The 24,184-nt window shown below is 41.2% G+C and overlaps 1 protein-coding gene across 2 annotated transcripts; it reads left to right on the top strand.

Annotated features, from left to right (window-relative positions):
• Positions 1 to 2,376: 2,376 nt before the first annotated feature.
• On the top strand, positions 2,377 to 23,552 carry SLC6A4 (solute carrier family 6 member 4). Of its 2 annotated transcripts, XM_019287624.3 has the most exons (15): positions 2,377 to 2,735; positions 9,170 to 9,381; positions 9,589 to 10,190; positions 10,901 to 11,035; positions 11,649 to 11,868; positions 12,267 to 12,405; positions 12,782 to 12,916; positions 14,602 to 14,705; positions 15,414 to 15,541; positions 15,874 to 15,986; positions 16,693 to 16,824; positions 17,838 to 17,937; positions 18,295 to 18,395; positions 19,750 to 19,917; positions 20,628 to 23,552. In XM_019287624.3, the coding sequence occupies exons 3-15, from the start codon at positions 9,734 to 9,736 to the stop codon at positions 20,700 to 20,702; spliced, it is 2,007 nt and encodes a 668-aa protein (XP_019143169.3). In that variant the 5' UTR covers positions 2,377 to 2,735; positions 9,170 to 9,381; positions 9,589 to 9,733; the 3' UTR covers positions 20,703 to 23,552. The 2 variants fall into 2 exon arrangements, with proteins under 2 accessions (XP_019143169.3, XP_010400710.3); XM_010402408.4 differs by lacking the exon at positions 9,170 to 9,381.
• Positions 23,553 to 24,184: the final 632 nt, after the last annotated feature.

Genomic DNA, 24,184 nt, shown 5'->3' with positions numbered 1-24,184 from the left:
CCTTTGCAAAGCCTTAACCTTTAGATTGCTGAGGAACCAGCTGACTAATAGTTTTCTTTTCCAGTTTGTCAACAAAACTGTAGCTTTCATGTGAGAATTCAAAGCCAGTTCCCCTGACAGGTGCTAAATATTGACAGATAATGTTAGGAAAGTCAACTCTCTCTGATTCAATCACATGGCAGAAAATAAAAACAATTCCTAGTGAAGAAACTGAGGAGAGGTTACGTGTACTGGTGGTTTGTGGGTTCTAGGAATCAGATTTCTCCACTGGAATGTGCTCTTAAAACAGTTGTCGTGGAAATAACAAAACCTCTCCAAAACTCATCGAACTCCCAGATGTGCATCCCAGCACTGTGGGTGTGGAAAATAGCAGGGAAAGGCAATCAGAAATTCTTTTATCCCAAAGCCAAATGTAATAGCTTCTAAATGCAGTCTGATTGCTAACTAAGGAAAGATGAGAACAAACAAATACTGCAGGATTTGTTTGGTTTGTGTTACTTAGAAAATTGTTCCAGTTCTTTTATTGGCAGTGAAATCAGAGATGCTTGCAGAGCTGTTACTGATCTCACAGTACAGTTGGTACTACTGTTATGAGGTCACTTGAGTGATGATTCCCATCCTTGTGTTGGAATCTGCAGCTGCTTTATCTGTGTGTCTTGTGTAAAGTCCATTTTCTTTCTCTTTTTCTCATACTTTCCTTAAATCATCAGAATTTTGCCCACCAATGCCTAGAAGATGTCATGAGATTCTGGAGCTGGCTCAGTACAGCCCCCAAAAGTTTTTCACTTATGAGATAAATAAAGTGTCATAAAGTTGAGGGTTTTGCCTGAAATCTCCAGTCTGTTATTTCTATTATGCCCCAAAGGTTCCAGGCTGTTTGGCAAGAAATTAAACCCAAAAAAACCCCAACAAAACAAACCCAACAACTGCTGCAGAAGAAAAAATGCATTAATGAAAAAACACCTGAACAAAAAGACCAGGATAAGAAACTAAAGAACCTCCTCTAAGCAGAGACTGAGATGGAGAAAAACTTCAAAGGTCACGATCCCTCTAAAATTTTTTAAAACCCGAGATATAATTATGTAAAGAGCAGAGGGGCTCTCAGTAGAGAGAGTTTCTTTCTTGTAAGAGCGTAGAAAAAGTGAGTTTGGAAAATCCCTTCCACTTTCCCAGCAGTAGTGAGCTGGAAATCTCTATGGAAAGGGGGAAGGTGCAGATTCCTTGTGCCCTCCATCCTCTCAGGAAAGAAAAAAATCCTGCTCTCCAGAGCCCAGGGTCTGACCCACAGCTGGATATTTACACACTAAAACACTGTGCTTTGACCTCCAGAAAGGTTTTGTGAGTGAGGCATGGCAGAACCTGTCCCTGCAAACCTTCTGGAATAGGATGAAACAGAGGGAAGGTTGTGGAGGAATATTACATGCAAGGACACAAACTGGTGGGGGTTTTCCTGTCGGCAGTGAAGTGGAGGTTGGCATAGCCAATCCTGATTATTTTGGAAAGCAGGACACAGGAGGGAAATCCAGCACTGCGGACGGGAGGCAGATATTGCTATTTGCACTAAAAGATCCATGGATTCCTAAAGCAAGTGAAGGAAAAAGCTCCGTTTGACAAAACAGCCTTAACGCCGTGCCCAGGGGAGTTAATGGCAAACAAACCTGATTTTAGTACGTGTCCCTCGCGTGTGTAACTGCAATGCCTGAGCTCTCCTTGAGATGGTGCAGGTGCCTCGCCCTGCCCAGCTGTGGCTCTGTCAGGGACCAGGGACAGCAAAGGAAAGTGCAAATTACGGCTCTTCGGTTTTCAGTTTATTTTCTTTGCAATTATTTGGAAGAAGTCTCTGTAAACTGGCAACTGCTTCCAGTAAAGCTGCTGCTGCTCGAACAATCAGCTACTCTTACTTGCCCCTATTCTGCTTTTCCACCTTTTTTTCCCCCTAAATCTGCCACCTAAACTACAGCATTGACCTGTGATTTATGACTTTTTATAAAATCGTGAAGTGCAGGAATGAAGAAATCCTGGATGAAAAACACTGGAGAAAAAAACGTGTCAGAAGTGGAGTGAGGTATTTGGAGTAGTGGTAGGAAGAAAGGAAATTACTTGTTGAGCTTATTGAGGAAGCAAAACACTTGTAAAGAATTTGTGCTTCAAGCTTTAAAACAAAACTAAACCTTATTTCTTTATTAAAATAATGCAACTATTCAACATTATTGAAAAGAAATTACTGTTTTCAAGCCCTTTTATTGTGATAATATCCCAGTCCTTCCTATCCTCCTGTAATCTGCAGACCTATAAATATGTAATTCACTGACTCCCTCAAAACTTTGTTGTGTCCATCCTCATCCCCATCCTGTTATTTAGAGCTGTAACAACACCCAGCAAAGCTGTCCCTTACCAGGAAAGCTTCCCTTCCTTCTGCCTCTGCCTTCATTGGATCCTGCTCGCCCGATCAGAGCAGGCAAATGTAGCCACCCACCTCTAGGAGGAAAACTGAGCTGCAGCCCTGGTGAAACATAAAGTTTATTTGACTAAAGTGACGCAAAAATTCTTAAAGAGCTCTTTGGCAGCAGATTATCTGGAAATCAGACCATGTGAGGGGGACTGGTGTACAAAAACCTCCCCAGGATGCTGAGTTGCCCACAGGCTGAGCTGCCCAGGCTGAAGTAAATGTGGGTGAAGGGGACTCGAGCTTGGATCTCTCCAAGGGCAGTGCTTCGGACCGACCCCAAACACAGGTACTTTATAATTTTGTCCTTACACAGCGATGTCTGAAGTACTTCTATGAAATTCAGACAGACTCAGAGACAGCTGCTCCTCAGAGCTGACCCCCTGCAGCAGCAGACACTGGAGTTTCATTAACTTTCCCTCCTCGTTGTCTCTTTCCACTTCGGTTATAAAATCTGAAATACTAATGACAGGCTAAAATCTGTACTCTAGGTTTTGTTTGTTTTTAAATCAGCTTTAAGGTCTTTGACAATTTTTAAAACATTGTGCATCTAACAACTTTGGGGGCAAAGAAGATACCCTGATTTTAGTTTTAGTTTTCCTTGGGTTTTTAAAACTTTTAGTGTCTTTTATTTCTTTTCTGTTGCTACATGCTCTACTCTGTCATGGCACTTGTCCAGCAGTTATGAATGTTGGGAGTCAAATGCCTGTAGCAGAACATGTTCTGACAATCTAAACTTAAGAGTTTTGGCAGTCCACATAACTGCATTACCGATGTAAAGTTATCTGAAGCTTACAAAAAAGCATTAAACTACAAGGCAAAATGAAGGAAAGCAGCAGAATCCAAAGGAAAAAAGAAGAAAAAATAGGCAATTTAAGCTGTTATTTATTTTGAAAGGGTGAAGTGAGCTTTATTAACCATATTAATTTATATTTTAAAAGGTAAATGGTTCCAGCACAGTAAATTATTGAACTCAATGGGACAGATTTATTGCAAGTAATAAATCTGAAGAGCATGTCCTATGTATTTATAGTCAATCACGTTTACTGAAACCAACTGGTTTGCTGGGTTAGTTTGCTAAGAAATATGGAGTTTAATTAAGGAATGCAATGCAACTAAATATATAAATAGGCAAGGAAAACATGTTTTGATATGTTAAGAAAGCCTGGGGGAAAAGGGATCAGGCATTTAATGGATTTGGATTCTTGAAAATGTTGTGGTATTTTTTTAATGTGGGTTGTCAGACATTTACCAGGGAAGGGCTCAAACACTTGGGCTGCATCTTCTGGTGATTTTGATGGTGAATTAACCATAATTTTTTGGGATAATACTTTGCAAACTTCTCACATAGCAAGTGACTGTTGTGACCATTTTCTAATTGGACAGAGTATGATGAATTGCAGATGGTTAAATTAAGAAAAACTGTCCCCAAACTGGAATTTAATAACCCCCCTAATTTATTCCCACACATGGAAATGTGCACTGTGTTCTTTCCTGCTTTCCTCCATGGAAATACAAACTGATGAGTTTTCATTAGTAGCAAAGCCTAAAGAAATATTAATTCTGTGTCCTGATCTCCTTCCTGATGCTCATGTTTGAACTCTTTTCCCAACCTGTGTGTTTGCAGCTCTGTATCTTATAGAACTGAGAGAACCCAATGAACCCTGCCTGTGGGATAAATGTTTTGTAAAGAATTTGAGTAGAACTTGGAGCCCAAATTAAGAGCTGTAATTTGGAGATAGCCATTAACGAATCTCCTTCAGAGGAACATCATCTGTTACTAAGGGATGGATTTATTTAGTGATGTTTGCTGTGTTATGACTCTTCCTTCAAGTTTATGTAAATAATTTGAGGAAGAATACAAAAGCAGTATCATTCCCTCCAAGCTTATCTGTTTCCTTGCACTACACACAGACACTCTCGAGCCAAAAAAATGCAGTTCCCCTCCTCCCTGTTCTTTAAATGACTGACACCAGTTTGGCAGCATTCCCACTACAGTACAGTGTCTGTCTTCTCAACAGAATTTTAAAGGTAAGACTCTCTCTTTCCTGAGGACTTTTTAATTTCAGACTGAAACAGGGACAAGATTGTGACATAAAACTCCCAGTGCAGGTTTGTATTTCCCCAAATCTGCTGCTGCCAGAAGCACTCTGTTCCCATCTTACCTACGTTTAGCCTTATCTGGGAATACAGGAGTTAACCTCTCCTTGTGCCACTCTTTGGGAAGCAGCTCTTTACTCTCCCAGGGCCATTGTCTCACCAGCACAACTTGCTGAGTTCACTCTGCTTTAGCAGGAATGTGAGGGAGCTCTTGGAGCTCTGCAGATATTCTCATAAAGGGTCCATTTTGTCACCTTCATGCTGCAAGTTTCCTCTAAAATACTCCCAGGTTACAGCACTGTGCCAAAGTACCCAACTGAGTAACATTTAAAATCACTGGCACTGGGATCAAACCTGTTACAATTCACTGGACCATTAATTTCAGTGGGTTTTGTTCACTCTTTATCAAAATTCAATTTTGATTCTCTTCAACTAGAAAAGAATTTCTAAAAAAATCCCCCAAATAAATCAATTCTATGTTGTGGAGGGATGGTCTGGATATCAGCTTAGATCTGCTTTACACCTAATGCCCCAATTCTGTGGCTCCCAAGTATTTATGAATAACAGGTTTTGAAATCTGAAATACAAACTGTCACACTTGCTAATGAGCTAATAGGAAAGGACATCCTAGGTAATCATTTTTTAAAGAAATCAATAAAAGTGAACACATTCAACATCAAAAAGCACTATTTTTTTTCGCATTAGGAAACTAAATATGACTCGTGTATGACACACAGCAAGTAAAATTCATCATAATTGAGAGCAATGCAATTTAATTGGCTGAAAGGTTTATTTTTTAACAAGATCTCACAGTATGGGGACATCTATTCTGTAATACTTTGATTTAAGTGTTGCTCCTGAACTGTGCAAACTCAGGAAAAACACGAAGCCTCTCTGGCTCATTTGTGGCTCAGAGGTGAGAACAGGTCCAAGCAAACAGCACAGCCCTCTCCTGCCTGGGGTGAATGATTCCTATCTTGTCATACAAGCTTCTTGCTTGATATTTGAGATAAAAGTAACATCCTTGGACTCCTTCCACTTACGCACAACTGCCTGTGTGAGCTGCAGGGTGTCATGTGAGTCAGGCAGCTGTAACCTTAACCATCTTAAATTCTTTGTGATAAACGTGAGATTTAGGTCAAGTTAACAGGAATCATCCCAGTGTTTGGTTCTGTTTGCCAACACCCTGGGCTGACTCTTTGTCTTGAGGTTCAAAGTGTTTCAATTCCCTGTGAGTGCCTGCATGTGAAGGGACGGAAGCAGGAGGATGGAAGAATAGTGGGAGGGAAGGTGGGACCTGAGTTTTCCTGCAGGAATGCAGCTGTGGCCCAGCGAGTGCTGCTTCTCCGCTTTCATAAAATTAGCACGAGAAATAAGAACACCATTTGTGTGAAGTGAAATATATAGAAATTAACAACATTTGCGACTGAGAGAGTTAAAATGGGAGGCACAGGGGGTGGGCGAGTGCTGGGGAAGGCACCGCAGCCCCACCTCAAACACAGCAACCTCCCGGTGACTCGAGATTTGCCTCGCTTGAAGCATCTGCTCTTTGCTGCACCTCAACCCGATTGCTTTACTCTCCCAGACACATTAAAAGTCAATTCTTCCTTTTAAAAGTGCCGAGAGCAGGAAAATCACTTTGTTGAGGTGCTGGAAAGACTTGTTTGCTCTGTGGCAGAGCATGAAAGGGGAGGGATTCCCGCACTGCCACGAGAGGTCACTGCGAGCCTCCAGAAATAAACTGGGGATGCTCCCTCAGCTGAGCAGGAGGAACCGGGCCCCAGGCCAGGGATGCTCCTCGAGGATTGCTCTGGTAGACGTGAAAGAGCCGGATTTATGCATCAAGGAATATGCAGGGATTTTACATCCACAGTGTTGGTTCAAGTTCAGCTCAGTGTGGGAGATAAATAAATATAATTTAATTAATGCTTGGCCGATGTGAACTGCGTTGGTGGCTGCAGCCCAGCGTGTGGAAACACATGTCCTCAATTATGCATCCCAGTGCTTCCAACAAAGCTGGAATAGCTGTGGAGGACATGCTGCATGCCCCAGGGTCACTCCTCTTTAGTCACCCTTTGCACAGGGAGGGTGACATTCCCAGGGCTGGCACCTTCCACGTGCTCCTGGACGGAGCTGCCCTGCAGAACAACCTCTGCCCAGGGCTGCTGCAGAGGCACCAGGGCCTCCCAGGGGAGCAAAGTCACATCTACCAAACACAGATCAAAAGGAAACGAAAGCACAGAGCTCTGTCTTCTTCCCTTTTCTATCTCCTCTTTTTTTCCTGCAGCTAATTAGGGGGTGATAAGGAGCCAAGGTGCAGTTATGTAACAGCAACCTTTGTGGCAGCTCAGATTGAAAACAGGTAATAAACTCTTATTTCTGGAATCATTGCTGTCATCATTCAAGCACCTGAATTAGGGATCTGTGCAGAGAAGAAGGGGAGGCTGAGGTGGGCAAAATCTTTCACTCTTGGGGTCATTATCCCCTGGATGTCTTCCCTGGTGTCTGAGCATATTTCGCAACCCCAAGAGCTCTCTCTGCAGCTCTTTACACTCTTTGTAGTGGTCACAGTGCCTTCAAGTATTTTTTTTTCTCCTTGATTTGTAGCAAAGCAAAGAAAAAAGTACATTCTCCCACAATTTTTTACAGTGTAATGAGATTATCTGAAACTGTTCTGTTTTCATGTGCCAACTATGCCCCTGTGAACTCCACTGGGTAGCCGTGAACTCCATCACTCCAGAGATTTCCCAGGACAGCTGATGAGCTGTAATTCCTTTTTCAGAAAGAAATTGTTCAACTTTCAGCTGAAGCCCCTGAAAATTCACATGTAATTTTGCATATATGAGGCTTGAACTACTGAAAATTCTACAGAAGTAGTTCAAATAACATGGTATTTTTTTTCCCTGTAGTCTCCAGGAGAAGGAGCTTAGGTCTGGATGGACAACAATCCTGGTTGTCACAGATCTTGGAAATTAACAAAAATCGTTGACCTCCCCTCAGTAAAGAAAGCACTGAAAAATGTGCAGAATTAAAGTGTTTTACAAACACAGTGAGAGTTTAAGCCTCAGGTATGGAAAAGTCAGTCCCATGAGATAATGCAGTTAAATCAACATCCTTTACTGTGTTCCCATTTATGAGTGAGAGGAGTAAAGTCCAGAAGGGCTCAGGTTACTTTTCCATACTCCCACCTGGTATTTACCATACAAGGGGAGGATTGGCTGTGGCCTTTCCTTGGATTTCTATGTGGCCACCAGGGCTGTTTCCATCTCCATAACCTCCTTTGGGACATTTGGAAGGTTTTGGACTCCAAAGACGTTCAGATTTTATAGTCCTGCAGGTAAAACAGAACCTCCTGTTCTTTGCCCTGGTGTTTTTCTCTGGAGCTCTGAAGATGTTTCAGTCTTTGTGGATTAATTAACGGCAGCAAAGCACCTGCTCTTGTAAGAATTCACATTAATGATGCACTGCTTGCTGTATGATGGAAAGGAGATTCTTTGGGTAGAGACAGAATGTAAGCCTGGAGAACTAAAGATTTCTGAAGGTTATAAATAACATCTTCAAGTGACTTTTATCTCAAGACCATCCTCCTGTTCACTCTGCAGCTAAATAATTTTCCTTCTCTTTCTGCTTGCACTGAGAAATGTTAAGAGGAGGTTTAACAAACTATCCTTGCAAAAGGTGGAAAGCTGGGAAAAACTTGAGTTTTAATAGCTCTGATAATCAGCAAATTCTAGAAATAAACAAATAATCTTCCTTCCCTGCTTTAGTTTTTCCTGCAGTTAAAAGTGAAATAATGCTTATTTTTTCTGCTAGGATGTGACAATGACAGTTATACTGTGATAAAATGTTTTGAAAAGGAAAAATTAGATGTAATTGAAATAATTTAATCTGTGGTGGCACGGTGTAGATTGTGTGACTCTTTGCTAGCAATAAAGCAGGGTTACTGCCCTGGGGAATTTACAGCACAGGGGATCAGCTCCTGTTCCAAGGTTTTGTTGGGTAAAGGCAGCTGGGTGTTTACATTATGTGAACAAATCAGCAGAAATCAAAACATAACCTGCTCACAGAATCACAACTCTCTCTCTTTGTTCTGCATGAAAAGTTAATTGTGTTATACTTTATTTCAGGATGGTTTATTCCCTTGGATTCTGTTTTTAGCACACATGAAGAGGGCAGAGAAGCCAGGGATCCTCCCAGTGCCTGTTTTTTTTGCTGGCAGTGGGTAGGAGCACAAGAGTAGTGCCCACCACCCTTCCCAGAGCTGGAACCACAGTGTCAGCAGATCCAAACAGAATGGAAGATGCTTTTATTTGCCCAGGGAGTCAGACAAGTTTTGTCCTCTAGACTCACATATTAGTTCTTAATCAAAAGAATCAAACTGAACTTTATGATCTCTTCTTCTTGTTATTAGTGTTGACTGAGCCTCAACAGTTAGCTGATGCAAAACCACTGAGATTTAAATACTTTTCTGAAGTTTCATTTAAGCCTTCTACATCTGCTGCTAAACAGAGCAGACACTGTGGGATTTCTGAAGAAAGGTGGTCATGAAATGTAATTTTTACACCCACGGTTGTCTCATATTTGTTTAATGAATTCTTTTCCCTTCATACCGGGTCAATCTAGAAATTGCCACACGATGAGTGGATGAGTCACAGGATGAACTTAGGAAAATGAAAATAAAAGTCACACTAAACTCTGCTTCAGTTTGCAAACTGGGAGTCCAACAGTGTTCAGAGGGAGAAGGTGACACCAGAAGACAGCAGGACTGTGACTGTGTGTGAGGTGTCCAGCAATGCACAAAGCCCAGCAGATCCTCCTGAGACGATGTAATCAAGGTACACCAGGTTCTGCTGTCAAAGAGGATGATTTCTTCCTGCCTTTCTCTGGACAAAATCCCAGATTATCTGCTCCATGATTCACATTGCATGCTGTGATGGTTAATTACCTCTGTATTTTAATCTCAGAATCTGCTGACTGTAACTTGAAAGTTACCAGCACCAGTAAAGTCTGTAATGGATTTTCAACTCTTTTTCATTTCTTAGATGGTGCTTGTGCCTTCAATCTGATGGATTTAAGTATGGAAGAGGAATTCTAAAAGTGCTGGGAATAGAGGTGTGGGAAGACAAACCACGAGGGGACCCTGTGGTGCTGCCTGTCTGCAAGTGACCAGAACAAATCTCAGCAAAAATGGAAAAAAAGGCCACAAGGAATGAGACAGAGCCCCTGACTTCCAAGAAAGATTTCTCAGACTGTAGCAAAGGAGATGATTGTAAAGAGAACGGACTTGTGGTCAGGAACCCTAAATCTGCCCTACGGCTGGTGGAGGATGGCAACAAAGTCCACTCCAGCCAGGGGGATAAGGGGGAGGCAGCTCAGATCTCAAATGGTTATTCAGGGGTTCAGAGCTCCGTTCCCTGCAATGGAGAGATGGAGGATGCCCAGGGCATGGCCCCAGCAGCCACCACCACCACCACAACCACCACATCCACCACCTGCGGGGCCGAAGCTCAGCAGCAGCTGATGGAGCTGGAGGACAGAGAGACCTGGAGTAAAAAAATTGACTTTCTTCTCTCTGTCATTGGATATGCAGTGGATCTGGGAAATGTGTGGAGATTTCCTTATATCTGTTATCAAAATGGAGGAGGTCAGTGCTCAGTCCTGTTCATTGTTCCTTAATGCTGAATTTCTTGGTTTATAAATGGATGATTTAGTGGCTTTTAAAATATCATGTATAACAAATGACCAGGGAGAAATTATTTACTGAAAAACCTAAATATTGGGATAAGATAATGACAGAAAAGTTAGTTAGGAAGATTTAAAAATCTCAGCACAACCAGAAGCCGAGAGCCAAGTAGGTGCAGACCCACACTCCAACACAAACGACTCAATCCCTTTCTCAAGGAGTGTTTTAAAATCTGATAAACCAACATGTCTAAACTGACTTCTGAGGAAGGCTAGCCCTTTGACTTACTGACATAAGGGCCAAAGTATAAATCTAAAATCTAATCAAGGAGATCTTGGAAAGGACTTTTGTCTCTCTGATGTAACAAAGGCATTTTACTGGAGAAATTAATTATTTTACCTGTAGCCCATCTCACAGCTGTACCTACTGCAGCCAGTGGAGTCTTGGTGAATCCTGTGTCACAGAAATGTGAGAAGTTTGGCCTGAGTGTTGCTTCTTGTTCTCACTGATAAGTAGTTACTCTTATGAGAAATCCCACAATAATTCAGTGGTGTGTTGGCTAGGGAGGGGATATGCATTTTCCCTGTGGAATAGAAGGAACTCTTGTTTATGGACTGCTGTTGGAAGCGAAGTCTATGAAGAGTTACAATCATCTGCCTTCTCTCTTGCAGGAGCATTCCTCATTCCTTACACAATCATGGCCATCTTTGGAGGGATTCCTCTCTTCTATATGGAATTAGCACTAGGACAGTACCACAGGAATGGGTGTATTTCCATTTGGAGAAAAATATGTCCTATATTCAAAGGTAACAAAGGGAAATGGAACTTTCTGAATAACTGGAAAATATTCCTATAAAGGTGACATTTCGTGGGGAAAAAAGAAAATCTCATAAAGCCAAGTAAGGCTTGTTCTACACAAGATTTTGGCTTTATGAAGAAAGCTTTCCTAAAACTCCATCTACACCTGCACGTGTGTGTGTACTCGTGTATACACATACAGGATGCAACTCAACTGGATTAGATAGAAGCTGACCAAGTCTAAAAACAAAGAATAAAAGGAACTGTTCTATATCCCAGTGTTGTACAAGTATCTCTTGTTCCCAGTGTTATAGCTCTGGTCTTGTGTTTTTATTTACTGAGACTGCAAGGTGACTATTTCTAGATGGCAGAAATTTAGGAACACAGGGAAAAGCCCCCTTTATAACCATGTTCTGTTTTGATTAAGGATGCTTTGCTGGAATCAGAGTATTTCTGAAGCCACAAGAAATGCCAGTGTTGTAAACACTTGGGAGGGTGTGCGTTCCTCCTGCAGAGCTGCCTTAGACAGTTACTAATGGTACTTGATGTGATAACCAATTCCTTTTCTTTTTTGGCCTAAAACTTACACTGTCTGAATGCAATTATTTCCTGCCTCTCCAGGAATTGGCTTTGCCATCTGTATCATAGATCTTTACGTAGCCTCCTACTACAACACCATCATGGCTTGGGCTTTTTACTACCTCATCTCCTCCTTCACGGCGGAGCTGCCCTGGACCAGCTGCACAAATCCCTGGAACACAGGAAACTGCACCAACTACTTCAGCAAGGACAACGTCAGCTGGTCCCTGCACTCCATCTCTCCTGCAGAAGAATTTTATACGTAAGTGCATGTAAGTGAGGATGATGGTGTTAGCCAGACTGCTGGAACACCAGCAAGCTTTTCTTCAGAGGGCAGCAGGGCTGATTGTTGATGGTACCCTCTTCAAATCACTGAGTTCTTGTAGTGGGTATGAGCTTAGTGTGTATGGGGGGCTGCTCTGCATTTTGGGAGCTTTCCAGTCGCTGTCTGCTGTCACTTACCATCACTGGTATGCTGTTAATATCAAACTTTTAATTAAAATAGAATGAATCCAAAATGTCATGACTTTGAAGGCTGCTGATCAAGGCCTCAGGATTCCTTGTAATGCTCAGACCACAGTAAGGGACAGTTAAATGCACATTTAATGTAAGCATTTGTTAAAAAAATTCTCTCTACTGCGTTCTTCTTTCCTCTTGCAGCCGCCAGGTTCTGCAGGTGCACAGGTCTGATGGACTGGATGACCTGGGGGGCATTAGCTGGCAACTGACCCTCTGCTTGCTGTTAATCTTCACCATTGTGTACTTCAGCATCTGGAAAGGGGTCAAAACATCAGGCAAGGTGATGTAAAAGCAAGACACATCATCTTGGTACAGTGCAGTCTAGAGGCAGTTCTACCTGAGCCAATTAAATGTCAGGGGATTATCTCAGGTTGTTTTCATGACAGGGATTATGGGCTGATATATTTGTTGTACAGTGATTGCTACTCTTATCCAAGCAATAAAAGACAAAAATAAGTGACACCACTGTTCTCTGGGCAGGAACAACCCTGCCAAGGAAAAGGGACAAATATGCAAACTGCCTGTTCAGAGACCTGCAGAGAAGCTCAAGTGAAGATGCTATAAATGCTAAGAGATATAATATAATTAACTAATTCTTATTATCCCTGTTAACTTTCTACCCACGGTAAATGCTCTCTCACCATGTTCCCTCACAGGTGGTTTGGGTGACTGCCACGTTCCCTTACATCATCCTCTTCATCCTGCTAGTGAGAGGTGCAACTTTGCCTGGGGCTTGGAGAGGTGTCCTCTACTACTTGAAACCTGACTGGCAGAAACTCCTGGCCACTGAGGTAAAAAACTTTATAGAAGCGTAGAGATTTGCTTTCAGCCTATCCATGTGTGTATCTGCACAGGTACATAGAGCATGACTGAACAGATGTCTTAGCATGGACTTAAAAGCCTGACTCCATGCTCTTTCCATGATTATAAAGAATTTTAAAGATTAGAGTCCACCCTCAATTTAGCTTGAACTAAAGGCAGACTTCCCATTCAGTGGTTGAACAGAATGAGTGATATGATTAGAAGAAAACAAGCGACCAAACACTCTTCCACCAGGAAAACGGTGACCAGGCTGGCACTGAGTGAGAAGCTTTGAGCGCTCCTACACCGCAATGAAGTGAGTCACACTGAGCAAACTGAATTTATTAAACCCTAACAAGTAGTGGAGCTGCAGTTTTTTGGCTTAAGGGAACCAGTACAGACCTACAGTGTCCACAGCTGCCCCTATTTAAATAGTGCAGGTTACTGGAGCAGAAACTTCTATCTCCATCCTGTAACAAGCTTTGGCAGATGAGACCATGGACACCAACTAAACCCTGACTCAGTAACTCATGTAAGTGCCTGTGGAGCAGGAATAAATCAGTCAGGCCTGCATACACCACCAAAATTTGAAAGGAAAGGAGGAATGAGGACAAACTGACCTAACCAACAAACCCTAGGCCCTCCAGTATCTGATCCAGCCTTGAATTCTGTGGGTGACAAGCAATCCATCAGGCTCAAGGCTGTGCTCACTTCACTGCCTGTGAAAGTGTCTGGTGAGGAGGGTGATGGAATAACCCCAAAGCAATAAATACTACAAACACAAAGATTAAAAAATTCCAATGTTTGCAAGTCTGCTGCTGCCCAGCTGATATGGAGAGTTTTGAATAAAGAGGAAATGAAAAGACACCAGTCTGATAAAGCAGCATCTCCAATAAGGAACCACATCTTCTGCAAAAGCAATAAAGGGCATTGATATTGTATTGGATGTATCTGGAGTGAGGACAGCAGATTGCAATCTGTGTGCTGGGTGATGACAGAGCTCTGTCTGGATGATACAGGATGGCCTCACACGATGGGAGAGAATATTAGAAATGAGTTGTAATGAACTCCATGTTTCAATCAGAAGAGAATAAATGAATGAGGACTTTCACCTTCAGAAAGAGAGCTGATATTGTACTTTAGAACATTACTCATTAGGGCTGTGCCACTTTTCAAGTACAACATGCTTTTCATAACAAGATCATCACACTTGCATCTGTCACAGCTACAACAAAGCTGAATTGAGCCCCAAGAACCAGAACTGCATCCACACTGTCAAATGTATTTCCATAAATCTAGAAAAAGTCGACACAGCCTGGAGGACACATTGCCAAACACAGGACTATTCCACAGCACACAGAGTTTGGAAGAAGACTTGGAAGGCTGCAAAATCATGGATAGAAAGTTCTCTGTACACTGCAAAACTTGTGTTGAACTGATTACAGGCAATTCACTGACTTAATCTAAGATGCTGTCAGAAGTGCAACAGCCACAACAGATCTACAATAAACATTCATATTTCAACATCTCTCTTAACAGAGTGTCTGTTAGAGCAGGACTGGGACATAGGCAGAGCAGTGAAACACCCCTTTGTAAACCTAAGTGATATTCTGAATATGCCAAACTCATTCAATCAGTTTCACGTCATTTTTTCTTGGCCTTCAATATTTTTCAGGTTTGGGTGGATGCAGCAGCTCAGATTTTTTTCTCCCTGGGACCAGGTTTTGGGGTCCTGTTGGCTTATGCCAGCTACAACAAATTCCACAACAACTGCTACCAGTGAGTTCTACCTTATTCTATAAGTAAAATCGAGTTGAAAAATGCAACTGTGGGTATTTATGAAAAAGAAACAGGGTACTGTACTGATGAAGGGCACTGAATTATCAAACCTGTGTACATAGAAATCAGACAGAAGTGTAACAGAACAGAAATCCTTGCTGCAAGAACCTGCAATCTGAAGCATTTCTCCTTGGTTCCCTACCTTAAAGTAAGGTAATTTTTACCAAGTATAGCAAGAGGTCTAAGGTGTAGAAACCTGCTACAACAAAATGGACTAAATCCCTGCCAAACCATCACATTGTAATTCTTTAATCTCAGTAGTCACTTGCGAAATGATTTCATAGTCTTGAGCAGAAAGGCAATTTATAGTTGCTTCCTTGTTACCTTAAAAAAATTACATTTCTAACTTGTAAATGAAATTCTCAATTCTTTAATGTTCATGTAGTAATTCCTATTCTTTTAAAACACCAGGATACAGCCAGCTTTCAATCCAGTGTCAGACTGATGTTACAGCATCTGTATGGATTTGTGAAGAAAAAGTAGTCACGGGTTGTTGGGTTTTTCCCTCTTTCTTTCAAATCTGCTGCTTGTTTTTTTCCTGTATTCCCCTAGTTTTTCTAGGAGTCTGTCCAGACTGTAGACCAAGAGGCTGTAAATCCTCTCTAGCAGATGTAGATTCCCTGATGTGAGTTAGGTCTTCTGTTGCAGAGATGCTTTGGTCACCAGCACTGTGAACTGCTTGACCAGCTTTGTGTCTGGATTTGTGATCTTCACCGTGCTGGGATACATGGCTGAGATGAGGAACGAGGATGTGTCAGAGGTTGCCAAAGACACTGGTAGGTTAACGTTTTATGCACATCTCAAACTGCTTCTAAGGTAGAATATATTTGTATATTAACTTCTAGATTGAGAGCAGCTCAAATTATGAGAAATATTTACCATATTATTCAGGATACTGACTTTATAAGGGCACTGTTATACAGTACAGCTAAAAAATCAGTGCATAAATACCATGTACAAAAGTCAGATTGCAGCTTCACAAATGTGGTGCTAACTGCTCGTGGCAAAACAGCCTGGGGGAAGAAGTTTTCCCCTGGGAGACACCATGCACCAGCCTGTCCTTCCCTCAGCAGTACTGGCTAACAATGACCCCAACTCTCTGATGCAGGACCCAGCCTGCTCTTCATCACGTATGCAGAGGCCATTGCAAACATGCCTGCTTCCACCTTCTTTGCCATCATCTTCTTCCTGATGCTGCTCACACTGGGGTTAGACAGCACGGTGAGTAGCCAGCATGGGGGATCCTCAGGGTACAGCCCGAACCCCTCAGACACCACAGAAACAGAATTACAAACACTGCACTGGCACTGAGGGGTTTGCAGCAGCTCCAGGTGCCTTCTGTAAGACAGCAACTGTTGCTCCAAGTTTTATCTAAACAGGTTTAAATACAATCAAATGATTTGTCACTGTCATACTGTGACAATAAGACCCTGAAATACAAGCAAAGCACTTGATTCACACACTCCTGGTTGAATGCAGCCTTCCAGGCTCCTTTCTTGCTTGTAAACTTATAAAGCAATTATGAAAATCTGGAGTTTTTTCACACAAATTGGATTTAAAAGGTGGGAACTGGAGATATACTAAAATACTGCCATGTGAGTCTGATTTTACAGGTGGAGAATCAGCTCCTTCCATCAGGGCCGAACTCAGCTGATTCCACAGTCTTAGTCCTACTGAACCTCCTCCCACTTCTCCACATTCTGGTGCCTGTAGCACAGGACTCTCTTTGGATGACAGTGCATTCCCACAAATACTTGAACACTAAATCCCTAAAGGGTTTTAAAAAGTTATGAGGAAAGACTTGTCTAAAAAACCCCACACCAAACTCTACAGCAGAACAAAGCACCAGTGTTCCAATGCTGTAATGCTGAAACATAATTTTAAGCAGGTAACCTCTATTTGCCAGTGATTTTTCCACGCTTTTCAGTTTGCAGGACTAGAGGGAGTGATTACTGGAGTCCTGGATGAATTCCCGCATGTCTGGGGCAAACGCAGGGAATTGTTTGTCCTTGGTCTGACCATCGTTTGCTTTTTGGGGTCACTGGCAACCCTGACATTTGTGAGTATTTCACCCACCCTCAGCCTCCCTCACTGGCAGTTTCCTGCCAACGACACCTTGGAGGGCAGAAATTTTTGAAGAGAGTTTCAAGAAACCAGACTGAATCTCCAGCCTGTTTTCTTTATGTATTAGATACCTATTACTTGGAATAAATGTGAAGAGTATCTTACTAGGAAACATGCTGCAAAATGATCCTACTGCAACTCATGATGTGCTACACATCACAAATGATGCTGCTCATCAGTCAGCAGACAACCAGCCATATTTCTTATGTGGTTTACTTCTTGTTCCAAAAAGCTCCATGTTTAAAAATAACATGGATAATTATTATAATCTTCACAATGTTTAAAATGTTTTTGAATTTAAAAAAAAAAATTCTAGTAATGGATTTCCTGGATCTTCCTCATTGTTTCAAGGCAGAAATCATCATTAGTCACACCAAATAGTTCCTGTGGGGCTTGTGGATTTCATTCTCATGACAAGCAATTTTTGAATCAGTGATTATAACGGAAAAGGAAAGAAATATTTGGCTTTCCTGCCATGTTTTGCTCCACTTGCTCATTTATGTGTAATTTCCTTCTCATGTGAAGTGTTTGCTGTACAAGGATGCTGAGTTCCTCTGCAAGAGGTCTCCTCCTTCATGGTTCTAGATCCCAAATGGAAAGAAAGCAAAGTAACACTTTATTTATTTCCTGTTCAGTAGCTATGATTCCTGTTGAAGAAAGAAGAGGGCATGCAAAAAGCCATCATGTAAAATCCCATTTGTTCACTAAAATCCAGCCAGAAGTGCCAGCAGATTTTAGCTTCTGTGCATGGCAGCCCCCCAGGTGAGCGATGTCCACAGAGAGTGAGCAGCTCACCAGGATTTCCCTGGCAGAAACAGAGTGACAGAACTGGGTGAATTTCCCACTTGTGAATGCTCTGCTCCAGCCAAAGGCAGTACCAACCAGCAGAAGGGCAGGATTCCCATCACTGGATCCTTGGGACACTTGACAGTTTGATCTCTTTTCCAGGGAGGAGCGTATGTGGTGAAGCTGTTTGAAGAATACGCCACTGGTCCAGCTGTCCTGACCGTCGTGTTCCTGGAGGCAGTGGCTGTGTCCTGGTTCTATGGTACATCCAAACACCCCTGACCCAAACTCCTGAGCTCCTGCAGCTCTGCACTGCCTCAGTTTCTGCAGACAAGATCACCCATGTCTCCAGAAAAAAGTTTACAAAAGCTTTTTACAAATTCACTGATAACTAAACCAGTGAGATTTAGTATTAATTGCTCTCTGATAGAAGTACACAGACATCTAAAAGTAACAGGAGGTACAATTCAGAATAATTAAGGATTTAATAAAATTAAGAGTTACAGGAACAAAATGGTCTTCTGTGATAGATTCTGAATTTACTTGCTCTAGTGTTGAGCATCTACTTAAGAAAAACTTAGATCTGCTGTCATCCCTCTCCTCCCACTTGTCTCCACAGGCATCACCCAGTTTTGCAATGATGTGAAAGAAATGCTGGGCTCTGCCCCAGGCTGGTACTGGCGAGTTTGCTGGGTTGCAATTAGTCCCCTCTTCCTTCTGGTGAGTTTTCTTTAGAGCTTTTTCTTTCCAGCACAAGAAAATAACCACTGAACAATGCAGCTCCTTAGACTTCTAAAAGCTTAATTCCAGAATTCCCTTGTGAAGTACTTTAGCAACAATTTTTGTTAAACCAAAAAGGCTCAATTAGTGAAAAACCCAATACAATGCTGCAAGATCTTGTTACTAAATCACAGTTTTAAGAATTTTTGTAGAGTTAGCTGAATAAGTCTGGGTTCTGAATAACTCCCCCCCACCCTCTGCTAAACAAATTTACTTTGTTTTGTTGCTTTATGTTTACCTCAGCAAAATGAAGCAATAAAAGCTGATGAAACGTAATGTCAGAGGAGGAAAACCAAGATAAGGAAATATACTGCCTCAGCAACTGCTGACAGACAATTTTAGAATATTCCACTTAAAATTTACAGCAGTTAATTACAACCATTATAAATCTATAATTCAGATTTGGAAATATGTCCCAATGTTTGGCTTGGCAGTGTTATTAATACCATTTGAACATAAAGTGTTCATTTCCTGATTCAAAACGAGTTCACGCTACCTTTTATTCTGATTGGCCTTAGTGGGAGCAGAGCAGGTCAAGATGTAGTTTATGAAGCACAGAAAGTAGATTTAAGACCTACAGAGTGAATTCAAAGCACTTGTAATGATCAAGGCATAATCAACAGACTTTCATTTTATTACCTTAGAAAGAGAAGTCTATAAATAAAAATGTCACAGCACAGTAATTTTTATACTTCTGTCCTCTTTGTGATCCTAAACCAGCAAAATAAACAGAGAGGCACACAGCTCTGGGGATGTGGTTACCAGGCAGAGCTATTTGTATTCCCTGTGAAAACTAACCTAAAATAAGGGAAGCTCAGGATGTAGGATGTCATTTCTGTACGGAACTTTTGCTGGTAATCCTGAGCTTCTGATGATACTCTGGAAAAAAGTCAGAAATCCTTCCAAGGACAGTCACAAATATTTTTCCTGTAATATTCAACTGAAAGTATTTGTTGCTTCCTAAGAAATTTCTCAGCCATGAATGATATGCTCAGGAAAATGATCCAACAGTAGTAACCAAGATGACATTTTTTCCTTTTCCTGTTCTGACAGAGAGCAGTGCAGTGTGCAGAATATCGAAGCATCCTTTTGGTCTTTGTTTTCTGATTTGTTGTTGATTTTTTGTTTTAAAGCTACGCTAATGTAATTTGGGATTTTTTCAGTGTCAACATATTTTTAATCTTGAGTCCTACTCATTTTCTACTTATTTCAATGCTACACTGGAAAACAGAGCTCCCCAAAGTGTGTGCCATCAAAATCCATGTATTCACACTTTCCCCTTTCTCTCTTTCAGTTCGTCACGTGCAGCTTTCTGTCCAACCCTCCTGAGCTGAGGCTTTTTGATTATGATTATCCCTACTGGACCACAGTCGTGGGTTACTGCATAGGAACCTCCTCCATCATCTTCATTCCCATCTACATGGTCTATCGGTTGGTCATCACCCCAGGGACACTTAAGGAGGTATCCTTGATGCTCTGTTGCTTCTGTTTGACTGTTAGGAAGGAGGTGATTCCTAAAAATATTATGAGTAGATTTTTTTCCTGGGACTTGGCTGTTCTGGCTTGCTGAATTGTCTTCTACCCATTCTCACAAATCTCCCCAGTTCTTACTGAGGCTGCTGACAAATTCTTATAAAATGTTATATCAAGTAATTTTTTAAGCTCTGCTGAACTTGAGAGTCTTCCTAAAATTCACGCCAGACACTCAAAATCCCCCAGTCAAGCAAACGAGGCAGTGGAAGGCTGGTTTCCTGGGGTGTATCTGTAAGAAAAGCTTGTTTTTCTCTCCCACATTTAGTAAGATTTCTCTGCCATAAATCTGTAACGACAATACTGGGATTTCTTTTAAGTTCAAATAAATACCAGTTCATAAATAATACGTTTAGTTGGCTTAGGGTATCCAAGTAAACTGCAAAGTCCTAAAGCATTAATATGACATCTGCCAAGCTTTGATTCCAATTATGCTACAAATAATTTTTAAAAACCTCCTGTACTTCTATAGCACTTCACATCTTCATAGTGCTAACACAGGCCTGAAACATTCTTAAGTAGTTCAAGAGGTGCAAGTCAAAGTCAAGTCATATTTTATTATAAATCTCTTTCTAAATGGCTGTCATGTTATGTACTACCTCTAAAATGAATCAATTTCTAATAATTATTTCTTTCCAACAGCGTATTCTGAAAAGCATTACTCCAGAAACAGCTACAGAAATTCCCTTTGGAGACATCCGCATGAACACAGTATAAGCTAACCTGGTTCTGGGGGGAGGGAAGAGGAGCACAAAATGCCACTTTCCCCACCCTCTCCCCGCAAAGAATCACCTTCCCAGCTGAGACAACAAACGGAGTTTTCCACAGAGGCTGCACCACTGACAACACTCAGAAAGGTGATGCCTCCAAGCAATTTATTCAAGCAATTCAATGAAATCTACTGTGCACTTCCAAGCAGGTTGAACTGAGCACTCACTCTGGAACACGAGGGAACATCCCTGCTCCAGGAGTGGCACCGAGTGCCTGCAGCAGCCCCTCCAGGACGAGCAAGGCACGGCAGGATTAGGTGTAGACCCCCAGTGTGTGGCAGTGCTCCCGTATCTCCCTCCGTGTGATCGTTCGTACCGGGCAATGTCGTATTCGCTTCTAAGGTTCTCTAATTGCTTCAACTACATGGGAAAATGCACAAATATTTCTGATAGCCATACATTACTCGAGTAACGCAGGGGTTTATAAACTAGGAAAACAAAAGTAGAAAGTTCCCTAGGTTTGTGGTGGAGTAGACAGAGGGAGAGGAAAAATGCTAAGCAGCACAGCTCTGCACACACCAGCACACACAGCTGGTAGCATTGGCCCTCATTTCATTTCCTCTGTTTTGTAAGTGGTAACAATTTCTACTGTTTGTTGCATTAAAAATACTGCAAAAGCATTTTTTGTGATGTTTTAGGCTTCACTTTCCTTTAGATCCACTCGAGCCACAAAAACTCATCATGAGTTAACTTGACAAGCACTCAAGTTGCCAGCACTTACTGAACTGTTTCCATAACCAATCATTGTCCTGGCAGACCTAAAGAAACTACAGACCAACAATGAATCTTTTTGAGTTCTCATGCCAAAAAGTGGAATCTTAAAGTTCTGTTTCTCTGCTTCACTTCACTTTTTTTTTTTTACAGTTAATTTCACACCTAAAATTTGCTGGAGCCTGTGGGTTTTTCCTCCTCATATTATAATGTGACTGCATTGGGTTTTCAAGCTGAAGAAGAAAAGGAGAGGAATTTTTTTTCTTAGGAAGAAGTTGAGCAGAATTCAGCAGGACTGATTCTCATCAGAACAATTTATATTAAATTTCAAGGCACTGACACACCAATTAACTCCATACTAAGCTCTTCACACGTGCTCCCCAAATGCAGCTGCCCTTCAGCCTGGCTGCACCTGCCCTGTCCCTTGGAGGACACAAGTTCTGCTGCACTGGAAGTGCAGATAAACCCAACCAGGCATCATTCATGCACAAACCTGCGTTGTACTTTTATTCCGACATATAGATTATGATGAAAGTAAAATAAAATAGAGGATAAAAGTCTCTTTTGTATCCCTTTGCTAAACTTGCCAAGGTTCCCTGTGCACCCAGAGCAGGGGGCATTAAGGAACCCATTGGAGTTTACCTGGGTATGAAGAACTTGCCAGGTGAGAGGAGAGCAGGGATGCTGTGTTTGCCTTCTGAAAATATTTTCATCACCTCTGCCAAAGTTTTCCCCTTATGTGTACCTGGAGAAAGGTCTCTTCCACTTCCTCTTCCACTCTGGCTAATGACTTTTGAGTTTAAGTTTCAAGCCCAACTTCCAATAAGGAAATAACTTAAGAGGGACAAGGAGTGTTCTTTGAGAACTACAGACTCCTGAACTATATTTAGAAAGGGAATATGTTCTTTAATTGCCACTAGAAAAACATAATAAACCTGTCTTACTGGACGGTTCCTCATGAGAAATAGTTTTGTAGCTCATGCCTCAAGTGTATTTGAAAACTACTTCTAAAAATTAAATTTTCTGAGTTCATTAACTGAAAAAATACACATGAAATGTCAATGTAAGATAAATGAGGTATTTGCTGTTTCCAACAGCGAAGTGTGGGAAATAAAGGAGAAAACCCTACCCAATTTCTTCCCTCTTCAGACAGGTGTTCAGCTAACAAAAAAAATTTGTCATTTTTAAGACACTGACACAGGACAGATATTGCCTCTCTGGGAGGTTTCAGAGAGACTTCTCAAGAAATGTCACATTTTCTAGTGAATTAAATCAGCCAGGAAGCCCTGATACAAACAAGCACTGCAATAGCTGGAACATGATGACAACATGCTTTGAATCTCAAGATACTGAGAGAGGATGAAAATTTTTAGAATTATTTGCAGATACAAAAAGCAATGTAGATTTAAAAGGCTTTTCTTTTCCTGAATAACACAAAGATAAAATACATCCATGTTTTCATTCTGTAAGTGCTGAACTTTAAAGGCAGTTTAGTCCTCATTACATTTTTGTTACATGGTGTACTGGTTTGAGTATCTTATTATGCTACACTCATTTTTTAGTATTTCTATTTAGCTGAGTGGTTGAAATAGTGAGAAACTGACTTAATTTATTTATACAATTTTTTTTTTTCTTTTACATACCCATGTGAAAACATGTAAAGTAACCAATATTTATCAGGTAGCTCAGCAAGTAGCCATACTTTAAACACTGGTTTTGTATAAAAACTACTTATATTGATACCAAATGAGCTGCACTGCAGTTACAAAGTGTTTTGAGGCAAAAAAATTCCTTCCATTCACCTCACCTTTCACTCATCTATCACAAGGATCTCCTACCCTCTGTTCTGCACAGTGAAAAGGAAGTAATGAAACTGGTAAATTAGGACCATCTTTGCCTTTTAAAGAGAATTAAACTGGAGTTTTAGCTGTACAGAACAAAGCATTCCCTCCAACTTGTACATGATGCACCCGTATTAATTTATGCAGCTGTTTAGTTACAAGTGTTGCAAGCTGATTGTAAGTCATCAGTATGTGCCTTGTACTGTAAACTGTTATTGTAATAAATTTAATATTCATAAACCATATGCAGATGTCTCTTGTGCCTCTCTCTTCTGGGAAGAGCAAAGATCAAAATCTCAATTCTAAGGAAAAGCAGAATATCTAGTCCAGTTTATGATGTCAACAAGGCCTCTGACAAAAAGCAGAGGATTTCCTTCAGTGTTTGAACCCTGGCCCACTGCTAAACACTCACGCATTCCATTCCAACAGAAGAACCAGAGCTCATTACACTTGTTTACACAGAACAGCAAAACCAAACTGCTCCACACTGAAGTATGTGCTTAACTACTTGATTAGCTGACATATAAAACTCATTCCAAGCCTTTGTAAAGTGGCAGCATTTGCATTTAATTTTACTCACATTTTGTAAGTCTGCTGAACAAATAATTAGGGAAACACCAATCTCAAAACATTTTTTTTGATATGTAAGTTCACCTTACTCTAGCATAAAAGTGATAAACTTAACACAAAACAAAGTCAAAGAAACAATTTTAAAAGTGCTGAAAATGTATTCTAAAAGCTATGACCACTGTCAGACATCCTACTTACCTAGTTTGAAGGTAATTTTTATTCTTGAATATGAACCTTTGAACAGAAGACTGACAAATCTAAAATATCACTTAACAAGCAGATACAACTGTGATACATGTAAACAGAC

Source organism: Corvus cornix, chromosome 19 (assembly GCF_000738735.6).
Source record: "Corvus cornix cornix isolate S_Up_H32 chromosome 19, ASM73873v5, whole genome shotgun sequence".
NCBI lineage: Eukaryota > Metazoa > Chordata > Aves > Passeriformes > Corvidae > Corvus > Corvus cornix.
Note: the sequence above shows the minus strand (reverse complement) of the source record. Positions and strands in the feature narration are given on the sequence as shown.